The sequence below is a fragment of the Lonchura striata genome, chromosome 3 (genome assembly GCF_050655825.1).
Source record: "Lonchura striata isolate lonStrDom1 chromosome 3, ASM5065582v1, whole genome shotgun sequence".
Lineage (NCBI taxonomy): Eukaryota > Metazoa > Chordata > Aves > Passeriformes > Estrildidae > Lonchura > Lonchura striata.
In genome coordinates this window covers 69,415,083-69,442,362 of record NC_140705.1, presented here as the reverse complement: position 1 = coordinate 69,442,362, position 27,280 = coordinate 69,415,083, and the positions used below count along the sequence as shown (strand labels likewise).

General features: G+C 46.0%; 1 protein-coding gene across 4 annotated transcripts in view; it reads left to right on the top strand.

Moving 5' to 3' along the window:
* Positions 1-26,553, top strand: part of SLC35F3 (solute carrier family 35 member F3) — a 162,160-nt gene extending 135,607 nt beyond the window's left edge. For all 4 annotated transcript variants that reach the window (XM_077782116.2, XM_085576778.1, XM_031504328.3 and 1 more), the window contains 5 exons: positions 13,640-13,859; positions 19,551-19,676; positions 22,040-22,232; positions 23,747-23,836; positions 24,882-26,553. In XM_077782116.2, the coding sequence (XP_077638242.1) occupies positions 13,640-13,859; positions 19,551-19,676; positions 22,040-22,232; positions 23,747-23,836; positions 24,882-25,126 (874 nt within the window). In that variant the 3' untranslated portion in view covers positions 25,127-26,553. The remainder of the gene's footprint in view (positions 1-13,639; positions 13,860-19,550; positions 19,677-22,039; positions 22,233-23,746; positions 23,837-24,881) is intronic.
* The last annotated feature ends 727 nt before the right edge of the window (positions 26,554-27,280 follow it).

The window sequence follows — 27,280 nt, the reverse complement described above, 5'->3', positions numbered from 1 at the left end:
CCTCACTGACACAGATTGGGCAGAGAAGGAAGGGACAGTTGATACTGTATTAGTCTTTCAGTAATTTTGTTCCCAAAAAGACAAGTATGGCATTTGGACCAGCAGATGGGTTTTCCAGTTTATTACCTCAGGAATTCTGCATCATGTGCCAAAAAGTTCCTATGTTATTACCATTATAAAAAAGGACTCATTTCTGGTTTTCAGCCTTTCACAAAGTAAATGGGTATGTTCAGCAATGACAGGGTTGAAATCCTCATTTGTGGGTTCACAGCCAAGATCAGGATGGTGCTAGCGATTATGTGCTAGCAAGGCACCAGCTCACTTCTCCTCAGGGCAGTTTGCAAAGTGCTTCTCTGAACAGAACTGTTTTCTTTGCACTGAGGTTCACACAAAGCAGAGCCAAAAGAAACTATTTAGTAGGCAATAAAAATATAAAATAAAAAGAGCAAGTACATAAAAAATGTCACTAGGAAGGAGAGCAGTGTGTGCTGTAACAGCCTTATCCAAACCACACTGACATTCCCCCCACACATGCAGGGCAATGACAAGATGCAACTGCTTTTTATTTTCCCACTTCTGTGGCATCAGATTCTGGTCAAAGACTTCGGGTGCTTCACCACCTCTTATCATGTAAGAGGAAAACCTTAAAAATATAAATTATTTCATATAAATAATAGAACATTTTAAAACACAGATGAGCACTCTGAAGCATTGTATCTGTGGAAGGCTTCAGACTCTAAACAAATTTCTGCCTGGCCTCTGAAGAACAGCTGTGTATTCCATCCAAACACATAAATAATAATGGTTAGCATCCTGTTCACAGGGACTCTCCTGGTTTCCAGCAATTTTTAGTCACAAGCACTATTTAACTCCACCATCTCAAATTCAAGTCTTCTTTTTAAATATGGAAAATCTGAAACTACCTTATGTATCCCCCATCATGGTTCTCATTTCCAGGGATTTCAAATAGATCTCATTTTCTTATAACCTCTAAGCAGTGTAATCACCTCAGTGCCATAATCCTTTTGCTTACTTTTAGAATTAATTAATTTCTATCTAATCTTTCTCTTTTATTATATTTCTTCTCTGTTCTTTTTAATATTACACTTGCTTTACTCCATTCTGAATGAAGCAATTGAAGGCTAGTTAGGCATTTATGTTACTACTTTTGGTCTAAGGAGGATGTCAGCTGAAAAGTCCAGAGTGGGACATTGACAGCAGCTGGAAGAAAAGTCAGCACCGAAGGTGACTGCTCTAATAGCTAACAGTGGAGGCACAAGGGTGACCCACACATGTGCCACTCCACACTTCCAGTAGGAATCAGGGAGGTAAATAAAGCTGCACTATTCAGGTATTCAAATGAGCTTGAGATATAATAGCCGTGGCAGGTGACATCTGCTTTAGCGACCTGATCCGATCAGGGCAACAACACGGTAACAGGGGCATTGCAGCTCTTTGGATCTGAGGTATGTGTTTGCTGTTTCTCCTTGTTCTAGACCCAGGCTCACACCAGCATCATCAGGCAAGGCTCTGATGGAGTTTGTCATTCCTGACACTGCTGGAGGACATCTGCATCTGTCACTGTCTGTGGAGTGCTTTGTAGCTCTCCTGTGTCAGTGGCCACATGCGGAGAAGATGCAGATGGGCATGTGGCTGCCAATGGCAGACCTCAGGAGATACCTTTTCTACCCTGTGCTTTCTCAGCCCACAGGTAGCCCTTTCTCCCATGCAAACGACACATCCCTCAAGGAGAGAACTGGTTGTAGTTTCTTTGGAATTTGAGGCTGCTGGCTTGAACAGAGGAGGAAAGGCAAGGGTTACCTACTTCAAAATTCTGAAATGTCAAGGGCTTCTCACCTGGGGTGTCTGGGGAGTTTCAAGGAGCTGATGGAAGGAGCTGGAAATTTTCTGAGCTGCAAAAGTAGGCACAAATCGTGTTCCTAGAACTGTTCTGCAGTAGCTCAGCTTCCTCTCTGGAGGGAGGATCTATCACAAAACTGAGTATCCTGATCACTTTGGAGTGTATAAAGGGGAAAAGTTAACAGCCTGCAGATTTATTGTTCATGAAACCGATTCAGCTTCTGAACCATGTAAGAATAAGTGGTCCATCAATACAAAAGCGTAAAAATAGCTTGAGAGAATTATGAAGATGCTGACCCCTCAGAATGCAAGAAGATTGAAATACAACCATGTCTTATTTATCCTATAGACCCGCCTCTCATGCCAGAAAGAAAATGAAGTTGATTTTCTGTACACTTCTGTCTTGAGAAGCGTCTTCAGAGAAGATTTTGCTTTTATATAGGATCCTCATATAATATGGCATGCAATTTTACAGATTCCTTTATAATTCTGAAAAACAGGCAGAAGAACATTCCTTAGAGACAAGGCTTCTGAACTGGCATGTGCATGATCAGGTTTATTATTTCTTTTTAATATTTCTTCCACAGGTCTTATTTATGAAGATAACTATAAAATATATTGTAAGGCTATGGAGGGTAAAATTCCCCTCCCTCTCTTCAAGAAAGTACCTTCTTGGCTATGTAGCTTGGGTCAGCAGTGCCTTTTATGCAGCCATAGAAGAGTTGTTAAAGGATAATATTATTATTATTAGGGTTATTATTAGACTTTGCTTTCTAGGATGCATTGGGAAATTTTAAAAGAAATCTTATTCTAAATGGATGAGAGGCAAATTCCAAGAGCATACAGATGTGAGAAGTGAAAATAAAACCACCTTTCAAGTACAATACAATCTGGGCTAGTTTTTGTTACAATTTTCTGCTGATTTTGTTAACTTCCATTATTTTCCACTATAGATTTAATTGATATTCATTAGGAATTCAAAAAATAAATTTCACTTAAATTGTTCAAATAAAAATGTTCAAAACTTATTTTAGAATTTTTGTAAGCTTTTTTGATAATCTGTACTCTTCTTCAGAAGCTTCTGATTCAGTGAATGGGCATTTTATTTCACTGAAAATTTAATGAAAATAAACATGTACAACTTTTCAACCCACATTTGTAAAACAATATTGTAGAGGAGATGTTACACAAGTTCCTGAAGCTCTTCACTGGATTTACTGCTGCCTAATCCTTCATGAGTACATTCTCTTGGCATTTCAGCTACTGTGGCTCCATTTCTGTGCCATCCAGTCCTTTAAAAATACAGTAGGTGTCCGTATTTTTTAATTTGCATGTTTACTGTTCAAGCAACAAAGTGCTTATATGGGGAATGGAAATTTTCATGTTTCCCTTGGACAGCAGGAAATTGATTTCAAGCCATTCTCAGTTATTGTGTGCTACTTGAAAGACATTAATGTTCCAGTAGCAAAGATGAAAGCCATTCAATTTCTGTTACATAATGCTCTGGTTTTGCCACTTATACTAAGGTGTTACACAAATTTAATGCAACTAGCAACATCAATGTTTTTGAAGAATTAGCCTATTGGGAAAAAGGTTAAAACAAGTAAAGCTGTTTAAAAATCCCAATCTCAGAAGCAATAGACATCATATTTTCTAAAACACCTCCCTTTTTGCTCTAAACTCATTAGCTGTACCCATTCACCTCATGTGACTGCTGAATTTCTCAAACTTTTCAAAGATTGCTGTACTCTAAAAGGTGCTGTTCAATCAGGCTCTGGGATGACGGTAGATACCATCACAGAGTCTTGAGACCTCCTCACTCCACTTCCATGGTCCCCTCCTTGCTCTGCTGCTGTGTGCAAGATTGGGATGATTTTGCTGAAGAACAGAAAGTAAGGGAGTACAGGGCAGAGAGTGCTCTGGTTTTGTGTTAAATGGACATCAGCAGTGCAACTAAAAAGGCAAACAAACTTCAAACAGAAAAGATTCACCTGTTCTTGAGGGGAGGTACTCTAAAAATGACCACAAATACAAGTATTTAGAAAAGATTATTTCCTTTCTATATCCCGTTTACTTAATGCATCTAGGGGCAATTTGTGCGTTGTGTCAGCTTCTCTGTTATGTCAGCAAACTCTCAGCTTTCTTCTTAGTATAATTTTCCTTCTTTTCATAGACTAGCTGCCAAGTTAATGGTGTGTCTTTTGGTATCTCCTGACTCACATACCTTCCTGTATTCCCAGCATCCCATCGTGGTGCTGAACAATTAGGCTATGAAGTTGATTAGTTTATGTCCTTGGCCCGAGGCTGGCAGTGCCAGCAGCAAGGGCTAATAGGGCTTTGCCCAGCTGGATCCAAACCTCCACACAAAGTCTCTGACAATCCACTGGCATAAAGGTGCAAATTAGATATGTCTGTGAGGGTAAATATATGTGTTTCAGTAACAGCTGTCTCAGGTTGTTTGCATAGCCCATTTTATCACTGAGATATTTCTCTCCTCTTTGTTTTGCCTCTTGTCTTATTCCTTCTCCCAAGACACAGCAGCACTGTTCCCACTCCTATCAGCATGATAATTCCATATCAGCAGAGCAAAGAAGCCAAGACAGCAACTACTAGAAAAGCATTTTATTCTTGCATACTTTTTTGATCTGCCTATGCCAACCACTACAAAAATCTAATTTGCAGACGGCCAGCTGGCCAGTTTTATCACTGAGATATTTCTCTCCTCTTTGTTTTGCCTCTTGTCTTATTCCTTCTCCCAAGACACAGCAGCACTGTTCCCACTCCTATCAGCATGATAATTCCATATCAGCAGAGCAAAGAAGCCAAGACAGCAACTACTAGAAAAGCATTTTATTCTTGCATACTTTTTTGATCTGCCTATGCCAACCACTACAAAAATCTAATTTGCAGACGGCCAGCTGGCCAGTTTCTCCTAAAAGTTTCATTCTGACTATTCTAAAAAGTACTAAGTGGTTCAGGTCACAGCTGAAGAGGACAAGCTGGATATAAATCACATCAGGCCACGCTTAAGATATCCACAAGCGATTGCTGCACAGTTTCAGAGTCTGCAGGCCTTTCACACCCAGAACATCCACTGACGTCAATGGAAATTTTGGATGATGATGGAGAGCAGTGATGATGTTGACTCCAGCAGTCAAAGCCTTGAGACTCTAATGTTTAGGTTTTCTCTGCCTCAGTTTGTATATGCTGCCCCTCGCCACACGCCGAGTGCTGCACAAATGCCTGACTGCATTTACCTCGGCACAGCCCTGGGAAATAGCAGCGGGACTGTACCCTCATACCCCAGTGCCGGGGCGGGACAGGCTGGCTGGGGACTTGTCCAAGCTCTTGCCGAAATTTTGTGATAAACCATCTCTATGGACCTTGAATTCAGCCTACTGATGCCCTTTCCAAGTGCTTTCCATGGAAGGCTTTCCATGCTTTTCATCTTTTCAGTAAATGAAGTACTGAAGCATTGCATAAAGTGCCCCTCCAGACTGCGGGGATCTGCAGGGAATTGCCTAATCCACTTGGGTTATGTTAAAAATAATGTGAGTTTGTGATTCAGGTTTTCTTTCAAAAAACAGTTTGATTAACTAACCTTTTAAAGCTCAACATTAGCAAACTCATTCATACTGGGCCGTGCAGGACACAGTTTAGTTGTGACTTTGGTGCCAGCACATCTCCCCAGCCACCCAAAATACAGCCCCTGCTCCTGAGTGCAACTCCCACCTGCAGTGGGAAAGAAAACAAAGGCTCTGAAGGAAATCTTCTCACAGCCAGGGTGCCCTTCCCCAGAGCTGGGTGTGCTCCCCCAGCTGGGCCCAGGGGGCTGAGGAGGCTGGCGATGCTGAGAGCTGTGGTGCTGTGCTGCTCCTGTCCTGCAGAAGCTGCACCTGCAGGGGTGAGAGCCTTCCCTTCAGGCAGGCAGAGCCCCAGGGGTTTTTCTAGTTGCAGCTGCAGAGGATAAAGTGAGGAGCAAGTGCCTTTAGGGGAATGGTCCCTCTGGAGACCCAGCAGCCCCAGGCCACTTCCGTGTGACTGGTGCAGTGGGAGATCCTCAGGAAGGTCTAAATTCGTCAGCACTAAGTTGCTGCAAGCAGACAGCATCCTGTTTTGGAGGATGGCAGCAGTCATTAGGTGCACGGTACAAACAGGAGCATTCCTGGGGCTCAGGAATTAAGAACATCTGCTCACCAGCCAATCTCCTGGGATGAAAATATCTGCAAGTGCCTGCAACACCTGGCTGTGCCAGCATGCTCCTGAATTGGGCATTCCTTGTCCTTGTTGCTCCTTGATGAAGAGGTGAAAGAGGAGAGAGAGGTGCAGAGTTTAACTAGCAATGGTTATCTTTAAATTTTATGGCCAGCCATAGTCACTGCACAAATAGGATTTAAAGAACCAATGTGACATTTGCTTTGGGCAAGACGGCTGTTTTAAGAGAATTACAGAGCCCTTTTCTGAATTCCCTATTTCATTCTTGGGCATTTTTGAACTCTTGAGTAAATACTGTCTGATGATGTGGTGCTGCTCATTTTCTCAGCTTGCTCTGTAGCTCCCTGAGGACTGTCATTAGCTTCCATACAGATCATTAACTGCTCCTCACACCCTGCCGTGGCTGCCTGTGCCTGCCTGGACGTGGTGCTGTTAGAGCTGACAGTCCTTTGCCTATATTCCATTTGGGAATGGTGGTGGGTCCTGGCATACTCTTCATCACATCCCACTGTGCACATGGGTCGGTTCCCTCCAGTTCATCTTCCAGCCCCATCTCAAACACCATCAGGACCTGTCCCTCTGCTTGCACTGTGGGCATGCCAGTAACCCGCCGAAACCTTTAAGGCTTTCATTCCCCTCCTGCCCCTTTCAGCTCCAGGCACTGCTGCTGTGGAGGGCAATGTGCAGTGTGAGTACCTCCTGGCCTCTGCTCTGGTGGGCTCTAACAAAGATTTGAGGCCAATTCTGAGTGCTTCAATAGATGAAGTCAAGGGTTATGTTTCTCATGGGATCAGAAAAAAGGTGCTTCACAAAGCAATCGAGTATAACTAAAAAGCTCATTTCTGTGTTCAAGTGTGATGCCTGCCTGGTCTGTGGGTGTTTGGAGCTTGCACATAGCAACAGTCTTACATTTTATTTGTATAATGCCAGTTGTCTAAAAGAGCATAAAATACTTCAGGCTCTGGGTACCTCTGGGGTTTAAAGGCAGAAAATGTTGGATAATTCATGATAATTTTAGCTGCCTGACTGCTGAAGGTATCATGTCACATTAGAAACTTCTTATCAGGAATACTTGCTGCATTTTTTGAAATGTGGTTCAGTCTTGTTCTTTTAAAGCCTTTTTATTTAAATGTTAGTTTAAACAGTCTCATTAAGGTTTCTGAGTCTGTTCTAAGACTTGTCTTGAAAATGTGTATTCAGGTGGTTTGTAAGATTTGTATTATTTGCTTCTTTTGGAGCCATTCTGGTCTACTATGTAAATCCATAGCTAAGCATTTCCTGGGACCATTTATTGTGCAAATGTCTCGTATGGCATGTGTGCAGTGCTGAGCAAAACCAATTGCTCCTGTCTCTCTAGTTCAGAGAAGGTCAGTCTGTGAATTTTTTATTTCATTTATTTTTTTATTTTGGAGAAAACAATTTTCTCATTCCATTGCCTATCAGAATTTATTTTCTGCAAATGAGCTGGAAACTCCCAGAACAGATAAAAGTTTAAAGGCAGAACACCAGCCTCAAACTAAGTGTAGAAACAAGTAATCAAGTCAGTCGCAGGCGCAGACATTTAAAAGTGGCAGCTGGATGCTTGATTGGTTTCTGTGGTAATTTCTCTCATTTAATAAAGTGCTTACAGAAAAATATGCGTGTGACAATGGGCGTTAAAAAGCCAGTAGAGTATTTTAGATAAGCCACCCTTTGTATCCGTCTCCAGAAACCAGACACTGGGGCTGAAGTTACCTCCGGGACTGCATGCTGCCACTCCCCTTGGGAAGGGTATGACAAGACTGAAGGGCCAGGGCTGGCAGCCCTAGCTCGGTTGGCAGCCCCAGCACAGACAGACTGGATAAGCACAGACATCTCTGAGGAGCGACAGGTCCGTGGCCGTGGGCTGCAGCGTTCCTCGGTGGGCACTGCAGGCAGCACGGCAGGCAAGGCACACCAGCACAGGTCCCAGACCTCTGCCACGTGGAAGCTGAGGAGAAAACTGTGCTCTCCCAGCACCTGGAAACAGTTTTCCTGAGGAAAGTTAGAGGCAGGGGTACACAGGTTTTGTTGCGGGAGGCGCAGAGCAGTGGGGCAATAAAAGCCATGGCAGGAGTCCCGGGCATCTCTCTGCAAAGCGCTGAGGCCAGCAGGTTTATTCACAGCATTTTATGATCTGGGACACACCACAGGAGCCTCCGTGCAACTGTTCTGCTGGCATGTGAACCTGTGGTGACTCAGGAAAAAGGGGCTCAGGGATTGGTTTGATAAGGAACAGGAGCCGACTATAAAAAAAACATGCAGGAAAAGCAAATTCCCATCTCTGTGAAGGTGCAATCAACAGGCAGCCCTCATCCTGCCACTTTAAAGCACCTTGGGACTTTGCTTCTCTGTGCCCCAGCTTGCACATCTGTAAAATGGGTTTCATAAGCTCATTTTTTTCTTGTAGTGCTTTGAAATTTACCCACCTGAGAGGCTGATTTTGTCATGGCTACCTTTTGGGTCAGTGCTGGCTCAAAGGGGAAAGAAGCAAAGCTGGAGGCATGATCCTTTTTTCTGCAAAACATATCCTTACTTTCATGGAGACCATTCTTGAATAATATATTGAGTTAACTTCCATTTTATCTGTACAGCAGTCATACTTTCCTCCACTTGTGAGCTTAATGCATGAGAGATGCTGTGGTCCTAACAGGATGAATTACAAAAAACGTCCTTGTGGGTTTTTTTCACTAGGAGAAATTAAACTTGAGTCTAGTTTCCTTCTCTCTTAATACTGTCAACATATCTTGTCTGTCTACTTTTCTTTTGCTTACTACAACTGACTTGCAAGTCCTCCCAGAAGACATGGCATGACATTTTAGTCCATGTCTTTTTTTTCGTACATTGAACAGGAAATGTAAAACTGTTGCACATCTGCAGATTATTTATCCATGCAGGCCTAATTGGTGCAGGGATTAGCAAAACATGTTTTGCCTGCCAATCTCTAATCAAGAAGACGGATTCACTGGCACAGTGGTGGCTCTGCTGTGCTCCAAGGAGGTGATACTCACTCTGCTGAAAATCAGAAGCAATTTAGCCAAATTCAATTTGCAGTTACAGACCTTGCAAGGTCAAAGTAAGAAGCACAGTCGACAAAGAAATAATATTACCCTCTAAGAGCAGCAGCAGATCCAAATCTGGTTTGGAGGAAGAGGCTCCAGTATGAGCACTGAAACAATGAAAAAATTCTATCAAAAGTTAACAGTCTGGAAAGGAGAAATAACTGTCTTGTGCAAAGTATTCCCTTAGGATATGTATTACTCCCAGAAATTTTCTACTTTACTGCAGATTTTCCAAAGATGTAAGCCATTTTTCAATGGCTTACAAGCCTTTTTGGCATAGGTTTGTTCTGCAGGGAGTATCAAGAGACCAAACCCCTGGCCTGGGGCAACACACTGTGTGTACTTTTTCTTGTTTTTCGTCTATCTTTTCTCTTCATAGGTGGGATTTGCTTTTTTTCAAAATAGGGGGAAAAAGCATTAATTCCAGTGTTGGCAAGATTCTATAAATTCATTTGCATGAGGTTCAGAGAAGTGGGGAAACATCACAACTGCCTAGCAGTGGTTAAAGCCACAACAGGCAGTGGAAGGTGAATAGTGTTAAATATATGATTGTTAACTCAGTGGGGAAAAAGCGGAGCTTTACTGTCATATTTCATTTGCAAGTTTCATTTGACTGCAACACCTGCTTTCAATATAATTAACTCTTACTTAGCATAGAATTTTGGCACTGATGACTTCTGATTTTCTTCACTGGGGATGCTTGATTCCAGTGGCAGAGTTATTTTGCAAGTATTGTGCTGGAGACCTGCCTAATGGAGTAGAGCTAATTTGCCATTTTCTGGGTTAATGAAGATACCCACTAAAAAGAGTATGAATAAGATCTAGTACATGAAAGCTAAAGAAACAAGCAAACAATTTAGAGTTAAAACACAAACAAAAGATTGCTGTGCCTTAAGCTTTTTTGTAGTATCTTTTAACCCAGCTCTTGTAGTACCATAACAGGCTTCAGGTAGTCTGAACATGGATGTGGCACTTCTAGGTAGAAGTAAACTTTTCTGAATTGCTGCTGTGGCAATTAAGCTAGCACATTTCCCTTACAGTCTTCTTCCTCTGCTATTCCATTCCAGTTGTACGCAATGCCCTGTATTTATGCTTTAAACCAATTGCTGTGATTACAATGGACCGCCAGCTCATGATGGCAGAATTGAGGAAAATAAAGCAGGGAGATCATTTATTTAAAAAATACAGCATTACACCCTGCAATGCCAGAGCTCCTTGCTGTGTGCTGCCACCTTATCTGCACACAGCTAAGCACTTGCAGGAATTTACTCCTCACATAGATTATAGAGATTAGAGGGGACATCATGTCAGCAGAGGGGCTCTGCAGGGCATCTTCTCTGCCAAAGAGAAGCCATGCTCAGCACCTGGGGATTCACAGGGCCAGGGCACACACCTGAGCTTTGCATCTACATTCCCTGTAGCCTTTCTGGCTGTTATCCACACCCTGTACCACGGGCAAAGAAGGGTGTTCCCAGCAAGCAAAACTGTATCAAGAGAGTACCAAAGCAGCTTCTGGGCTGAGGAGGAAGGTGAGAGCAGCAGGTACAGGATTTCTGGTAATGTGACCAGGAATAGGTTTGGTCAGTCTAAGAGCACAATTTCTCTTTTAACACAGTGTGGATGTGCCTGTGTCTGTGCTGGACCCAGAAATTAGTGGACAGCAGGAACAGCTGTTTTCAAATGTTCTGTAAAGATATTTAAGCTGAAGGTTGCTTTTTCTGGAGTCATCCCTGACTGTTTTGAGCTTACAGCAGAGGTTATACCACAGTCCTGCCTTGCTTCCCATAACTATTTATCTACCATTACTCACTGGAAACTCTCTTCATCAAGCGCTTCCTGGTATGGCTACTTGTGAGAGGTTTATTGTATGGCACATACATTCTGGTGCACAAAATATACCACATTCTCCCAGATGCTCCTCATACTTCACTGCAGATGCCAAGTCCAAAGCAGCCCTATAACCCATCTGCAGGGGTGCCTCTGTTTGGAACAACAGGCTCACTGTGGATGTGGGTGCATGGCTGGCAGCATCCTCCACAGCCCTAGGAGTCCTCAGGAAGAAACTTCCCTACAGCTCTGTGCTGGGTAAGGAAATCTCTGCCATAAGGATATCTCCTTTGAAAGCTGGAGCCAGCCTATGAAAAGTAACTCACACTTGGTGAAGGCAGCCAGATCAGCTAAAAGGAAGCATTATTGTACAGGGCAAAGAGAGACTGCCAAAGTGGGCACTGCACCTCAGGGTCATGATCCATGTCAGGGCAAGGCTGTCCTTTGGGGCAGCATGGCACTACACTGGATGCTTCAAGCATCCAGGCTGTGATATCGTAGGAATCCAGTGGTATTTGCTAAACAAAAATCAGACCCACAAGACAGTAAAAGCACATGTTTCTACTGTATATGAAATAGTGATAGCCAATTCTATATGTGGGGAACACATTTTTGGCAGGGGGAATTTTTTTTTCCCTAGGATGAATCCCAACATAAATTCCATTTCTTTCATTTCAGTACAGCCTTTCTTTTCCTCTCATACTTGCTTCATGTCGTTTAATTGTAACTATGCCTGTGTTCTTTTGTTTTCAGAGCATGAGGCTGGCTGCCTATAACACCCTGGCAGTGAAACCCTACATGGTGTCTTAGGAAGCAGGTTTAAGCCCTCTAATGAAGTTTGGGACTGGCTTTTTCAGTGTGCTTCTGCTTCCTTTGCAGTCCCTGTGTCCCCTGTGGCAAGTGGCTGGCACAGTCAATGCTGTGCAGGAATGAAGGCCAGACCTGAAGTGGGTACAGTGTTTGTGGAAGGGGAGAATGGATCCTGCTGAGCACAGGCAGCATCTGTCAGGGTCATGAGCATCCCTGAACAGCCCAGCACAGCTCCAGCAGGTGGGAAGTTGAGCTGTGGTTTGTAGTGCAGATGGGCAGCTCTTCTGCTGATTCAGAGAGGCAGTTAACAGGTTTGGCAGGAATTAGGCTGCTGCCAGCAGGCAATCTTGCAGAGGATGAGGGACACTGAACGATACAATGCAGAACCAGCAGCTCAAAGGAAAGTGTCCATGTACAGCAGCCAAAGTACAGGGTCATCACATCCAGAGATGGGCAAGTTCTGCATAGCTATGATTTGATACAAGGGACTGGCAGGCAACAAAACCCAATCAACACAAAATATGTGTTTTCTCTACTTTGCAGTCTTGTACCTGCTGTAGCAGAGGAGCTACAGCTTGTGGATGCAGAGATCTGATGAGGCTCAAAGAATAGATGGGGGTTTTTAGGTATTCATCTGGTACAGCCCTGTCTTCTGAGAAAGTGGAGCAAAACAATGTTTTCATCTGTGTCCAGATAATGATCTTTACATGCCCAGTCTCAGGAAACAAACAGCTTGAAATTCATGACAGCAGTGAAAAACTATTTCTCCATCATTGTCAGCAGGAAATTTAATTCTGCTCAGGTTTTGTCAGAACACCCCAATGAAGAAGTTCAGGGCCCCAGGGAGTTTGCAGGTTTGAAAGTGAGCAATGGCAGTGCGGGTCAGGGCACTTATGCTGGCTGCCTCACATACACCTTGCAGGCTGCTGGCCACAGCCCCAGCCCCTAGGCTGATTCATTCCTTCTTTGTGCTACTGAATTTCCATGCAGCTGGCAGTTTCCAGCTCTGCTGCCAGGTTGCAGGCAGGTTTCCTCCCCATCCCTGCAGCCCCATGCCAGCCCTGCCAGCAGGGCCAAGCTGCCCCCCAACACCTCCTGTGTCTTGTTGCTACAGTTGGGACACAAACTGCTGCTGCTTCTCTCTTTGTGCCAGGGCTGAACCCACTCAGGCTGCCTCCTGCTCAGGGATTCACAGCACCCGCAGCCTGGACTGCACACATCAGCTCCTGCCTCCCACTGCTGCTCTCGCTGCTCCGGTGTGTTCTCAGGAGCTACCATGCCATGTGCTCCCCTCAGGGGGAGCAGGCAGCTGCCTGCTGCCTCCTCCTGATGCTGCTGCCCTGATGCTGCTGGAGATTTGAGCCAAGTCCAACCCCTTGGGTGGAAAAACCCCAGACTGGGCTCCTGCAAGGCTTCTTCCAAGCCCCAAGTAGCTGATCAGATGGGCACCAGCTTCCCATGGCTTCAGCAGGAGCAGGGAGCTAGGGGCTTTGCTGCCAATCCTGGGCCCTCAGCATCCTGGTGCCCACAGGGATGAAGAGGAGGATGGCCCCACACCGCTTCAAGATGTTCACTTTGAAGGGACTGATGAGAAGAGTGAGATTTCAGTCACCTCTCCCTTTGATTTTTCTTTGCAGCCCCCTCCCGTGTTTGCAGCCCCTACCTGTTTGTACCCTGTGCAGGTGCTGGCTGTTGCAGCAGAAGCTGAAACTTGGTTTGTTTTCTCCTCTTTAAGGTGTGTACCTCTCTTTCCCCAAAGGAAAAGAAGAGGAGCAAAAAAAGCCATATATTTGCTGCAGACTGTGACTGGCATATGTAATAACACTGCCTTTCTTTCCTTGTTTTAGGGAGTGCTGCCGATTTTTTGGAGACAATGGCTTGACTTTGAAGGTGTTTTTTACCAAGGCAGCACCCTTTGGTGTTCTTTGGACACTCACAAACTACCTTTACTTACATGCAATAAAGAAAATAAACACTACGGATGTCTCCGTGTTGTTCTGCTGCAACAAAGCTTTTGTGTTCTTGCTTTCATGGATCGTTCTGAGGGACAGGTTCATGGGAGTGAGGGTAAGTGACTCCTTATCTCTGTCTCCCCTCTTCCCCCTCACATTTGTGTCTTTCCTTTACCCCTTGCCTCCTGCCAGCTGAGTCAAGCAGTCCCCATGCAGAGAGCTGCTCATGTGGGCACAGAAGTCCTTGCGGAGCAGGGATGCAGCCTTCCCTGCAGCCTTCCCTGCAGCCTTCCCTGCAGCCTTCTCAGGTGCCTGTGAGCTTCTGGAGCCACTGGCTCCCCCAGCCCAATGCCTTTGTGCATATTCCTTCAGGAAAGAGGTGACTTGCTCCAGAGTGTCTCACAAAGGATATGTGCTATCTCCCTACTGCTGTAGATGTGTGTCAGCCCTTGCCAGTGCATTCCAAGGGACAATTCCCAGGCTGCCACCAGACCTGGTTGTTTCTAACTGGGCATTCTCGTAAGCCCTGGCTACACACAGTGCACTTCTGGTCCAATCCTGGGAATTCAACACCTTCCTACGTGTGACAGCAGGGTGGGACAGCTGTCTTCTGCAACCGTCTCAGGTAGCAGCAGCTGCAGGCAGGAGAGGAGAGCTGGGCTGCCCTCGCCCACCTGTGTCCAAAATGCGTGTCTGCATGTGTCACTGATGGAAGACAGGTGTCCACAGGGACTTGGATTTGGCCAGCAGCTGCAGGCTGCTCTTCTGGTGGCACCCCAAATGTTTGCTTGCACCTTTAGTTCTGCACCCCACATGAATGCCTCTGCAGCAGCAGCAACAGAGCCATGGGCACAGGGTTTATCAGGAAACCCTCAGCTCCCTGCTGACCCTGCTGCCATTCCAGCAGCCCTCAGCACATCACGTCCTTTGGCAGCAGAGTGGTGGGTGGGTAACTCACCACCCTGGGGCCAAGGGGCTCCTGCCAGAGCCAAGAGAAATGGCAAGGAAAAGGCACCAGTGGGTCCCTCTTTCCTTGCTTCACCTATTAATATTAATTAATAATCAAGATCAACAGCAATAACTGTAGTTATTCCTGTCCCTAGCCACTACTTGAGGAGCTTTTGGCTCACCCACCCAGGCTGGTAGTGCTAAAAAGATGTTGTATGGAGTAGCTGAGAGTTAACTTTTCAGGATGTATTCCTCTCTGGCAGGAGAATTTGGCAGAAGAGCTTGGCCAGCCTTTCAGTGGTGGCAGCCAAGAGGCTGCTCAGGGGATGGTTGCAAAATGTACCTGCCAAAAGCTCAGCATGGCCAGCAGGTGTCTGCCCACTCCTCTGCCCAAGTAGCCCTACCCTAAAAACAAATTAACTGTGATTTTCGAGTGCAGAAGCAAGGGTATCCTGAAATGATCCTGGAGCTACGGAAGTCTCATAGTTATCAAAGCTGGATGTGCTTGCCATTTTGACAAATGAAAATAAAAGATGGTTTTGTGTCTTCATCTCTCTTTGGCACTGCCAGCTGTAGCACTGGTGGGACACCAGGAGAGATGGTGTATGGAGGGGTGAGCACTGTGGTCTGCACCTGCAGCTTGCTCCTCAGTCTGAATGTGCCATCTCCTACCATGGGATATGGCTGTGGTGTGGAGGGAAGGAAGCCAACCTGTGTGTGTAGGGATACCCACGTGGGCACTTACATGCTGGACTAGAGATGCTTCTTGGGCTTGCACGAGTACATGCTGTGATGGAAGAGCCAGGATGGTCAGGGACTTTCCAGCAGCTTCTTGGGAAGGCTGTCTTGTGCCATGGCAGGGGACATGCACTGGGGGATGAATCCTGTTCTGTATGCCTCCCTTCTCAAAGGGGTAGAAGGAGTGGAAGGGGCAGAGAAGCAGACCCAAGTGCTGGTCCTGGCCATGTACAGCTGTCTTTTGTTTCCTATCTGCACTACTTTGGGAAAGCAGCAATGAAGCACAGAAGCAGAACAGGGGCCAGAGCAGTGATGGCTGTGTGATACTCCTGCCATGTGTTCCTGTCCCTCCCTGTGGAATCTGGCACTGGTGAAATTGTGGAAGGGGACCTTCCCGAGAAGGAACCCAGCTATCTCCTGAATCCAAGAAGGAACACAGTTGTCTCCTTCCCAGGTGACAGGCCAGCAAGGGGCCTGGGTGCAGGGAGAAGGGGTTTGCAGACAGACTGGGCTATTTGCTCTTAAGCAGTTGTGGCATCCTGACTTGTGGCAATATGAGAGTGAGGAGGCATTTGTCCTTGGAGATTGGAAGGACACATGGCAGCAGAGCATTCTACCACCCAGATTTGTGTGGCATAGTGGGAGTGCTGGGGCACTCTTGTCTGCAGAGGTCATAGCATGGAATCTTTGGAGAGAATAATTTTCTTCCCTCTTTCCTCTGTTTTCTGTACAGTCCATATGAAAAGCAAGAGGCAGAAAGAGTGTCACTGCTGGGGGATATCCTCAGGATGACCTCAATACACTGCCTTCTTCCTGGGACTGGCAGCCAGAAGGAAAGAGCTGCTAGGACTTCTCTGGGAGTGACCTAGGGGCTGCAGCCACCACACAACCCAGCCCCAAAGCACGTGGTGCCTCGGGGGCACACTGTGTCAGAGCTTCTGACCCTCTTAGAAGCACCCTTTGAGAGGCTATTTGGCAGACAAGGCTACAAGGGGGAGAGTGCCTTCCCACGCTCCTACTCCGACCAGTGCCCCAGGATGGAAAGTGCCACATCAAGCTCTGACTGCACATTTGAGTGTCCCTGTTCATGGCTACTGACAGAGGCAAGGTGAGAAAGGCAGCCACTCAGTGGGGTTAAAGCAAGTACAGTTATCCTACTTGGCCTTCAGAAGTGCAACTACTAGCTCTCTAAGTACATGAATCACAATTTAGCTGGAATGTAAGTGTAAGAGCAATTACAAGTTCCCATTCTTGCCGTTCAGGTACTTTTAAGTGCCTTCATCTTCCCTAATGAAGTTGAGCTTTTCCGCCTTGCCCTTCACTGTGCCCAGAGAGCAACTGGCTGGGCTGTGGGCTGTCAAAGACACACAGATAATGAAGCTGTGAGTGCCTGAAGCACTGCCTCTGCAAACCCTGCAGCGCTGTGACATCTGCGGGCACTGTGGTGTGCGAGCAGCCTGTCACCGCCACTAACAACGCGCTTGATGGAAAGGCTGAAAAGCTTTCAGAGAACGTGTTGGGACACCCCCGGCAGGTCAACAGGACACTGTGAAGTGGGGCCAAGGCTCATCTGACACCTGTGACATGCCTGATGGAAGAGGCAAGCAAGGACCTCTGCCCCAGCACAACTGTTTACAGGCTGCATTTATTTGCTTTGATCTTTGACTTTGGTGTTTCCCTCCATGCTACAGTGAATCAAACAGCTCAGGATCCAAGAGATCCATCACCTGCAAGTGCCTCCTTTGTACATAACATATAGACACGCACATCTGCCTGTGGGACTTGGAAATACATATCCTATCAAATCTCAAACTGTAGAGGCACAGTCTTTTGGGAGGTGCTCGGAAGCTGATCAGCTCCTGATGTTAGCTGGAGACCTTTCATTCTGCAGTTCATGCATGCACCTCCCAGGTTTCCAGTGCAGAGGCATTACAGCTGCCTGCGGGGGTTGAGGCAGGCTTCCTCCACCCACAAAACTGAAGGTGCTAGCTGGGTGCCACAGCCTGGAATGTGGCTGTGGTTCTCCTCAGCCCTCCAGTGAAGGCTGGAAGATGCTACAGGAAATGTTGCCTCTTCCACTCTTTGTCAACTCATCTGTAACACAGGTGATGTTACAGGAAGGTGCAGAGTTGCCATCTTTCAGCCAAGCCTGAGCTATGTACCTTGCAGCTCTCCCAAGAGCCATAGTGAATTAGAGAAAAGGTTCCGCTGCCCCCAGCTGCCTGCAACAGCTGCCTGTAGTAGACACCTAGAAAAATCTGTCTAAATAGGAAAAGCCTGTAATGATATTTCCTTATGAGATTTTCCAGCCTCCAACAATTTGAGGCTCAAGGACTTCCTGAGATGGAAGCAGTGTTTCTATAGCTAATAGCCGTTGATGGAATTTTTTTCTTCCATGAGTTTATCCTTGTAAACTTTTCACATCCACAGGTGCAACAGCAAAGCTTTCCTTCACTTAATTATGTGTTGGGTGAAGGCAAATCTCTTTTTCCTTGTTCTGCACCTGCCTGAGACCATGCTAGTCTCATGCAATGACCTTTTTTCTTGTGCTTCTGAAGCCACACAGAGTGTCTGAATTTTTATTTGACACTGGTGAGAGAACTGCCCCACACTTATGTAGAGCCATGCAGGGGTTGGGGGTGTCTCTCCTTGCCTTAAAAAGAAGCCTGTTCTGGACCATAGGGCCCAGTTACATCACAAAACTTCACTTTAGAAATGATGTCCCACAGCTGTGCATGGAGAGACCAGATGGCAGCCAAGATGCTGTATCTAAACCTCTTGAAATGTGCACTGTGTATACCCAACCTTTGCAGTTGGTACTGGGCTCCACCCTTATCAAGTCATAAATCAGTATTCTGCCTTATGCCACCCTGCCATTATACCTGTGGAGAAATTGATACAGTTTTGTTTGCAAAAATTGGCCAGTTTTGTGTTAGGGGAAATTGAAGGTGTTGATGTCAGTGTGAGGGAAGGATCTGCTGGATGATTATGTGGTGTATGGGTGTACCCTGGCACCAGCCCCAGGTCAGCCCAGGGAAGAGGCTGCTGGTGCTGCTGGGGTTGGGACCTGCAGCTGGTAAAGAGGCTACCTCACCACATTTTGCTGATCAGGCAGCAGCAGAGCTTGGCACACAGACTTTCCCCCTGCATCTTCACAGCAGCCCTGGTATCTCTGGTGGGAAGCAGGAAAGATGAGAGGAGGCTCATAGATGTGTAGGCAGCTGCAGCCTACACATGGATGGGGCTTAAAACCCCCATCTGGTCCTGTGAGAGGGTACAGCTGGCTGGCACTTACCTATCTGTGGATCAAAATAAACTACTATCTCAGTCATCTTGGAGGCATTGCCTTGAGTGTGCAGCCAAAAGGCATGTGGTGTAAGCAGGGCATCCCTCACAGCCCTACAGAGCCAGGAAGCATGAGAATACAGAAAGCCCTATTCACCCCAGAATAAACATCCTGGGAGGCTGAAGGTATCTGGCAGGACAGTCCCAGAGAAGGCAGGGGTTTCTTGCACACCCTGGTAAATCAGGGCAGTGTGTCCCCTGCCTTTGTGAATGTTTCTTCTGTTTGGGAGACACCCCTCAGGCATTGCAGTGTGTATAGCTGGCTGGAAAAAAACCTCCTCCTACTCTCTCTCTCTTTCTACTCGTCTAGACTGGAAAGTAGTTGTATGAATTTTATTTCCCTGTTTATTTCCATAACCTTTTTCCTCCAAAACTTCAAGAGGACTCGAAGCCTTTTCTCAAGCTCCAGGGAATTGTTACTTGTGTATTATTGTCATGCACAGGCTGCAGGGACCCACTGATGGGCAAGCTCAGTGACAGAGATTAAATTCCCACTTCAGCTCAGTCAGAGGCACTGAGCCCTGCAGTCTGGCCTGTCGCACACGCCCAGAGCAGCCACTCCTTTGCAGCTCTGCCTGCAGCTTCCCTGCAGCCAGGGAAACCACAAGGACAGGCAGCATCTTCTCCCTGGGTGTTGGCCCAGGCTTGCTACTATTTTCTACATAAGCAGATGATGCAGAAATACTGCACTTGCATGTAAATCTGGCTGCCTGTTTCTCCATCGTGGGGGTTGTCTAGTAACACTTTCTTGCTTTCTTTCTTTGTCTCCAACCAGATCGTGGCTGCTATATTTGCTATTGCAGGGATAGTTATGATGACGTACGCCGATGGGTTCCACAGCCACTCTGTTATTGGGATAGCCCTGGTGGTGGGCTCTGCCTCAATGTCTGCTCTCTACAAGGTAAGCACACCTGGCTCTTTCCCCCTGTCACCCTTGTCACTCATTTTGGGCTGTTCCTCTCTCACTTGCAAACCTCAGCGCAGTTCAGTGCCATGTGCCGTTCTTTGAGAGCTCTGCCATGAACACACTGGCTCTGCAGCACTGTATTCGGGTGTTCCCTTGCTTTGATGTCTGCTCTCTCTTAGGATAAAAATGCCTATTTCCTTGGAATAGTCTTTTCCAGTGCTCCTCCACCAGGGGGAAGATTTACAGATGTCCCACCTTCATGAAGAATGAGGCCACTTTTCCACAGATTATGGACTCAAGCACTCATTCTGGAAGCACCTTGCAGAGATTTAGCTTCTTTGAGTCACTTTGATACCTCCACTTGCCAGCCCTCCTTCAGTAACATATGTAGCCTGTGTTGGTCTTAAAGCATTGTTTGTCATGGAAGCAATCACATCCTTAAAATGCAAAGCACGTGCCTATGAATCAAGACCTCATCCTGAGCAGCTGGATAAGATGCACTATGTGTAAGATGCAGCCTTCTCTGCTGAGCAGAGACATTTCACTCAGCCTGACACACTTCTGGGCACTTGCCTCTGTGCTGCTCATGGTGCTCAGTCACAGTCCACAGTGAGGAATAAGCATTTGTAGAGCGTGGTTTGCCCACCCTGACTCGGATGTGTAGATGAGGAGGAGGAGTAGCCAGCTTCATCTGATCTAATGAATTGCACTGTACCAGTCACCCAACAGGAGTTGGCCAGGAGAGCCCTACAGCCCTAACACCAGGAGCCCAGGGAAACTTGCTAAACTGAGAAGCATTGTCCCATGCCCCTCAGCGCAGTGCTGTGATGCTTTTTGCTCAGTTTTTCAGATCAGACAATATCTTACATTAGGAAGGTCATGAAGTTTCATACAGCTCATTCTTCTAATAGAGCCTTTCCTTGCAGGACCAGAGACACGGCCCACCGAACCAGAAAAAATTAAAGACTAGAGCCTAGCTGTGTTCACTTTCCCATGGCACTGCTACTCTTTCTGGGAATGAGAATCTCAGGGCTGCTCCACCAGAGCCCGTGCACAGGAGGGTGGTGGTGGCAGTGCCAGCAGGGTGTTACTCTGCAGTGTGGTCTGCATGCCAGGACAGATGAAGCTCTGCAGCTTGTTGTGCAACACATGCTGCTGCCACTGCTGCTGCCACCCTGCTCTTGCTCAGTCTGGCTCAGTTCCCATGAGCTGTGTGTGCCAAAGGAGCAGGCAGATCTACAGGCAGACAGATCTCACCACATGCAGCAGAGCCACTGCATATCTGGGGTAGGAGGATAAGCTGAGGTGGCCCTGCTGGGGAAACACATCGTCCTCAGGTGGCAAATGAGGAGCAAGTGGCTTTCAGGACATTTTGCTCCATACTGCAGAGCAGCAACACAGCTGCACTGGCCAGTGATGGGATGGTGGGAGTGGGCAGAGCTCTGCTAGCACAGCAGTCCTGCACACTTGCCTGCTCTGTGTAGGCAAAAGAGAGAACTGACACTGGTGAGGGGGGCTGCCAGTGCAGCACAAACCACTAAGTCACAGTCCATTGGCTGTCCTGGTCTCCAGCCAGTAGCAGAGGAAAACTTCCCAGACCATGGTATCCAACAGAATCTCTGGAGCTCTGTGGTGAAAACCAATGCAGACTCCAGATAAGACCTGTCTTTTATATATATATATGGCAGTCCCCAGCCACAGATGGGCTGCTCACATCCTTCATGTCTTTTTTTCCTTCTCTCACTAACAAATGAAAGCTTTTAAATGCCTCCCTGCAGTTTCATTGCCCAGGCTGCATCTGCACTCTGGGCTGTGGAGCTGCTGCTCTGCTATCTGCCTCCTGGAGATGAGTTCGCAGGGAGAAGGTGGAAGGACAGCCAGTCAGCATGGACTGTGCTTGCCCACCACCATAGCACTTCTCAGGAGGCAGCCAAAGGCCTGGACCGGTGATGTCTCATGCAGGGAGATTCTTGATCTAGAATGCTTTGTCTCCTCCCCATGCCCTGCTTCACAGCCTCTTTAATGTCAAATTATCTGGAGGTGCAGAAAGAAGACTGAAGGATCTAAGCTAGGGTTGAAGGGTCTAAGTTATAGTTAGTGACCTTTCCTTTCAGCTCATGCACAGATAAAGGTGCTGAATCCCCTTTCTGCATGGATTGAGTTGGCAGCTGCCCCTGCCTGTGTTCCAGGGGCTGCCAGGAGGGTGAAGGCTGGGCCACACAAGCTGCTCACCACAGTTCCACGAGCCGCCATCCCACGTACCTGGCAAGCATCACGGCATAGGTGCCAGAACAGAACACCAGCCTTCCAGGGAGGGTGGTGCAAGAGAGTTAAACCCATGTATTTTCCTCTTTTAGGTTTTATTCAAACTTCTTTTGGGCAGTGCTAAATTTGGAGAAGCTGCCTTATTCCTGTCTGTGTTAGCTGTCTTCAACGTCCTCTTCGTTACCTGTATTCCTGTCATCCTTTATTTTACCAAAGTGGAGTACTGGAGCTCTTTTGACATCATTCCTTGGGGGAACCTCTGTGGATTTTCAATTCTCTTATTGAGTGAGTAGATGGGGGGGCTCTCACTGCTGGGGGTGGAGGAGGGTACCAGAAACTGGTGGAAACTGCAAGCTTCCCCTGTACTGGAGCTGTTTTCCCTTCTCAACTTAATTATTAACTTGAGATACTATGAGAGGGCCCATTTCTAGGGCCAATGTAGACCTCGTTTCTGCTGTTATTACCACACCAAAACACAGTGTCTCTCTTTAGAAGGGACTGTGGAACTAAATGGTAAAGCTTGTTCTAACTCCTACTCATGTACTCTGTGTGACAGAGACAGGTAACACTTGCCCAGGCTGTGATGGAAGTAGCCCTGCTAGGAGAGCATTATCTGGGGCTCATCAGCATCCCCACAGCAATGAGGTTAGGACAGGCCTGGCAAGGCCAGACTCCAATGCTTCTGCTGCCTGCAGAAGTAGCTAATTGCTACTCCTAAAAATAAGTAATTGCTACTCCTAAAGAGGAGGAAACTTTTGAAAATTTAATATTGCACAGTGATGGAAATTTTGGTAAGTAGCAATCCTCTCTCCTGCTGCCACTGTTGTGTCACCAAAAGAGCCCAGAGGGGAGGGACTAGAAAAATGATGTTGTCCGTTGTTAAACTAGATGTGTTGACCAGTTGGTCCCTACACTGGATGATGGAATCCCCTCTCCTAAAACATTAATTTCCACATTAAATAGCTCTTCACTACCCCTCGAGTGCCAGCTCCTTTTACCCTGAACAATCACAACTCCAGAAATACCTTCAGGTTACTTACCAGTGGACTCAGAGGAAGCTGTCTGTAAGAAAGTGGTGCAGAACTTGGCAAGCAATCCCTGGCATGTGTAATACATGGGTACTTCTGGAAGACAGTCAAAGCTCCAGCTCCCAACAAGCTCAGTATTGGCAAGGCTCTGCTAAAGCTGATCACCTTAAAACAAGGGTGAATTTGATCCAAAACAATTATTAATTTGTCATGAAACACCTCACAAACTGTGTATGGTATTACAATGGAGTGATATTATAATCTTTCCATAGTAATGATAGTATAATTTCATTGTATGAAATTATATTTAGTAAGTTCCTGCCTGGAAGAGGGTTAGATTTATAGCATCTTCCACCTGCAACTGGAGGCAGCTTTTCTACAAAAAAGGACTCAGACAGAAGTTCCTGTTCAGTGGAACTCTCCCAGATGAAGAGTGTTAAGTCTTTCAGCAGGGCCAGGGGGATCACTGGATCAGTATAAAGAGTGGGAATTACTGGATATGATGCTGAGAGACAGGCTGTACCCAAAAGCCACCCTGATCCTGCCACTGGACTCCAGAGGGATACAGAGCTCCCCAGAAACAGCGATGTCTCAGGCAGGTGAACATGCAGCAGACAGAGCTTTGTCCTCTGGTATCTTCAGGGAAAACAACAGAAGCTGATATACCCTTTATTTGAACAACAAATAAAGTAATAAAGCATAAGAGTTTAAAGTGACATTCTTTCTGCCTAATTTCACTGTACTAAAAGACATTTTTCTTTCCTTCATCAGCATTCAATATTCTACTAAATTTTGGGATTGCTATTACCTACCCCACCTTGATTTCTCTTGGAATTGTATTGAGTGTCCCAGTGAATGCAGGTAAGATTTTTTGTCTTTCACATCTTAATACATTAAATCTGCGGCCTTTCTAATATGCAAGGCTAAAAGAAAATAGATTTATTAAACATGTTTTGCACCTTCTCTCAAAGACTTACAGAGATAACACTGATTAAAAATTTATTCTTCATGCATTAAATATATATTGTACAATATTACATGAATATTCAAAATCTCCAAAATTGTTTTTTAAATTGCTGTCTAAAGAAGCCTGCTTCTGAAAAACAAAGTATATTTGAAGACATTCTTCTCTGGGCTGGAATAAAAACCCATGTATAAAGCAGAAATCAGTTCTTAATGATGTCTTCAAGGCAGGCTTAACACTAAATTCAAACAAATATAATTGCTTACATTTTAGAGCAGATATGTAATAGTAACTCTGCTTGCCTTGGTAAATAACACTGCGGGTGTTTATCAAGAACTCCAGACAATTTCAATTTTGGACAAGGTCTGGTTCATTTCTCTGACAGTTTTTCTGAAATTCAGTGAAAGCCAAGAGACTGCAGAGTCTGAGAGGGCTGGGCAGGGGAGTGCAGACACAATCCCAACCTAAAGCAGCTCCCAAATCCCAGCACGCTCAGCTGGTGCCACCGTGCAGGTGGCAGCTGCCAGCTTCATGCTCACTAAGTGCACACAGAGCTGGGCACTGCTCTGGCAGATTTGGCTACCAAAAGGAGTGATCCCTCCAGAGTGCATGGATGGCTCAGCCTGGGAAGGGTTTCTTACTTCACAGGGCACTCAGGGAGACAAGAAAAATTTGCAATCAGGAGGTCCTGTGCAGGGAAGGGAAATGGAAATGCCCCTTTCTCTGAGTCCCTGCACCTCAGCAGGAGTTCCTGTGCTGTTGGTGGGCATACCCTACTGTGCGCTCAACCAACAGGAAATGGTGCCCTTGCCATCATTGCCTCCATGGCCATGTTCTCCTGGCACAGCCAGTCCTCAGAGCTGGGGAGGTGAGGGGGAGGGAAGGGGATACTGTCCTAATGCCCTTTCCCATGTAATAACACTCGTTCAATGTCCCACACAGTTGTTGATCACTACACGAGTGAAATTGTCTTCAACAGCGTCCGAGTAATTGCCATCATCATTATTGGCCTGGGCTTCCTCCTGTTGCTCTTGCCAGAGGAATGGGATGTCTGGGTAATAAAGCTCCTCACACGTCTCAAAGTCCGGAAGAAGGAAGAAATTCCTGAAGGGAATGGAGACATTGCTTCAGGACTGCCTAATAAAAGCCGGAGAACTCGCCCTTCCATGTCATCCTTTGCTCATTAAATGCTCTTTTTACCAAAACTTTGTGGTTAACGTTATATATGATGATGCAAAGGTCTTTTCTTGGGAAGAAGCACACCTGTCCAACATGGTGTACATACCTGTACAGTTTTGATATGATCACCATCTAAAGCATCAAGTCTTGGCATGTCCAGTTTGCTTGTACTTTTTTCACATCTGATCTTTCACTTAAGTAGTACACTGAAAAAAATTGCAAACCAAGAACCTCTCTTCTCTTTTTAAATGAATGTAATATATAGTCAAAATATATTTGCATAGGTTATTTTAAAGAATGACTTTCATGAAATGCAGGGCAGACATTTTGAACATTAGGTACTGAATGATGCATTGCACACTGTGATTTAAAAGAAACAAATGCTATGCTACATCACATGTTTATTTTTGACCAGAGCTGTACTTTGAAAGTTTTCAAGGAGCAAAAAAAAGGGAATCTTTTTGGGGACGGGAAGATGGGGGGAAGAGTGGAAGGAAGATTTAGAAATCACTCTATGTAGATGAGCGCATGTTGCGCTGCAAACAGGGAAAATTCAAGCGCAAAAAATGCTTGCACTAAAGCATAGAGAGAAAGCAGTCTAGAGCCCAAATCTCCTTATTCTGCAAATGACTGTAGTCCACGTTTAAAATCATGCAAGAGAAAACCAGTGCCTTCTACAGAACTCTTGTCGCTATCCACGCAGAACCAGGTCCTGCTGCGAGGCACTTGCAAAGGCAGGGCTCAGGTTTGTGGCCCCAAAGGACCCCGAATTCCCACCGACGCCAGGACGTGCCTCCCATGCACGCCGTGGCTTCTGTGGGAGCGTGGGGCCCAGGGCACTGCAAGTTCGAGCGCAGGAGACCTGGTTCTCTTCTCACTTCACAGGTTTTACCCCTGTGTGGAGCTGCGCTTGATTAATGCCAATGTGAGGAAGGGGAAATCTCGGTCACGTGTGGGACAATCCGACGGAAAATGATCCAAGGGGCTGGCAAGAGCGTGGTTGCTGATGTACAGTCTGAGAGCATGGACTAAGGGGGTGAATCACCAGTTGCTTTTACTCCATAATTGTGAGTGTTAAGAGTTAAAAATGTAAGATATTTACATCAAATGTAACACTTTTTATGAAACTTGTAAGCACCAGGATGTTTACTTATGCGATTTTGGTTCGCCATTAAATTTCTATCTGTGATAGATCACATGCTATGTAAAAAGGGGGGGAAAAAAGGTTATAGTTTACTATTTTTGAAGTTTACATTGTTGCATACAAAATTAAAAGTGTTCTTTTGAACTGCTGCCATAGCCTAAGGTCCCTGCTGCCACTGAGGTCCTCTTTGTCTCAGGCAGGGGTGGCATCCACTTCAAAACATTTTAGCAAATCAACTTCAGATTCCATTATCTGTTTGGCAAAGCTAAATAATAAAAGATTTTAAACTCAGCCTCAGTCAATGCTATCCTTTTCCTTCTCTTGATTGAACCTTTATGGCAGTTCTCCTGTGGGTAGTATTTGGCCAAAGTGATCAGAAGGGAGAGACACGATCATCAAAGCAACCGAGGCTGCATCTCACGGCACTGCTAGCCCATCTGTCCAAGACAGCAAAGTCTGCTCTGCACTCCCTGGACAAAGCCATCTAGAGGGATGCTGTTAGGCATCAGTCAAGGAACAGAGATCCAGCAGAAGCAGACCAAAGGAAAAATTGATCTTTGAATGCATCAGTGATCAGCCATAGGTGCATATGCTAACAGGTACTTAGGGCTGTGTGTGGGACATGAATTTGTACATTAATAACCAGGCCCCAGTCCAGCTTGTAGGCTTGTCCCCAACATTCTGCTTGACAACCAGACATTAAAGACTTGCTAACAGAGATTACACCCCTGAATTTTATATCTATTTCTTTGGAAAGAGGAGAGAAAAGGCACAAGACAGGAGCACAGGTACAACTCAAATAACTACACTGAAGGGCACACATAGATATTTGACCTCAAAACTCCCAGATTCAAGTTTATTCCATCTTCAGACAAATAATTTTGTCATCCTTGAGGATGTCATCCCCCCCAGGCCTCCTGTCTGAGCAAGGCCAGAGAAGAATATGTAAGCAGTTCTTTCATTTTCCATAGTCCCAGAAAGTGGCATCTTCTGTGACCTCCACGCTTCATTTTGTTGC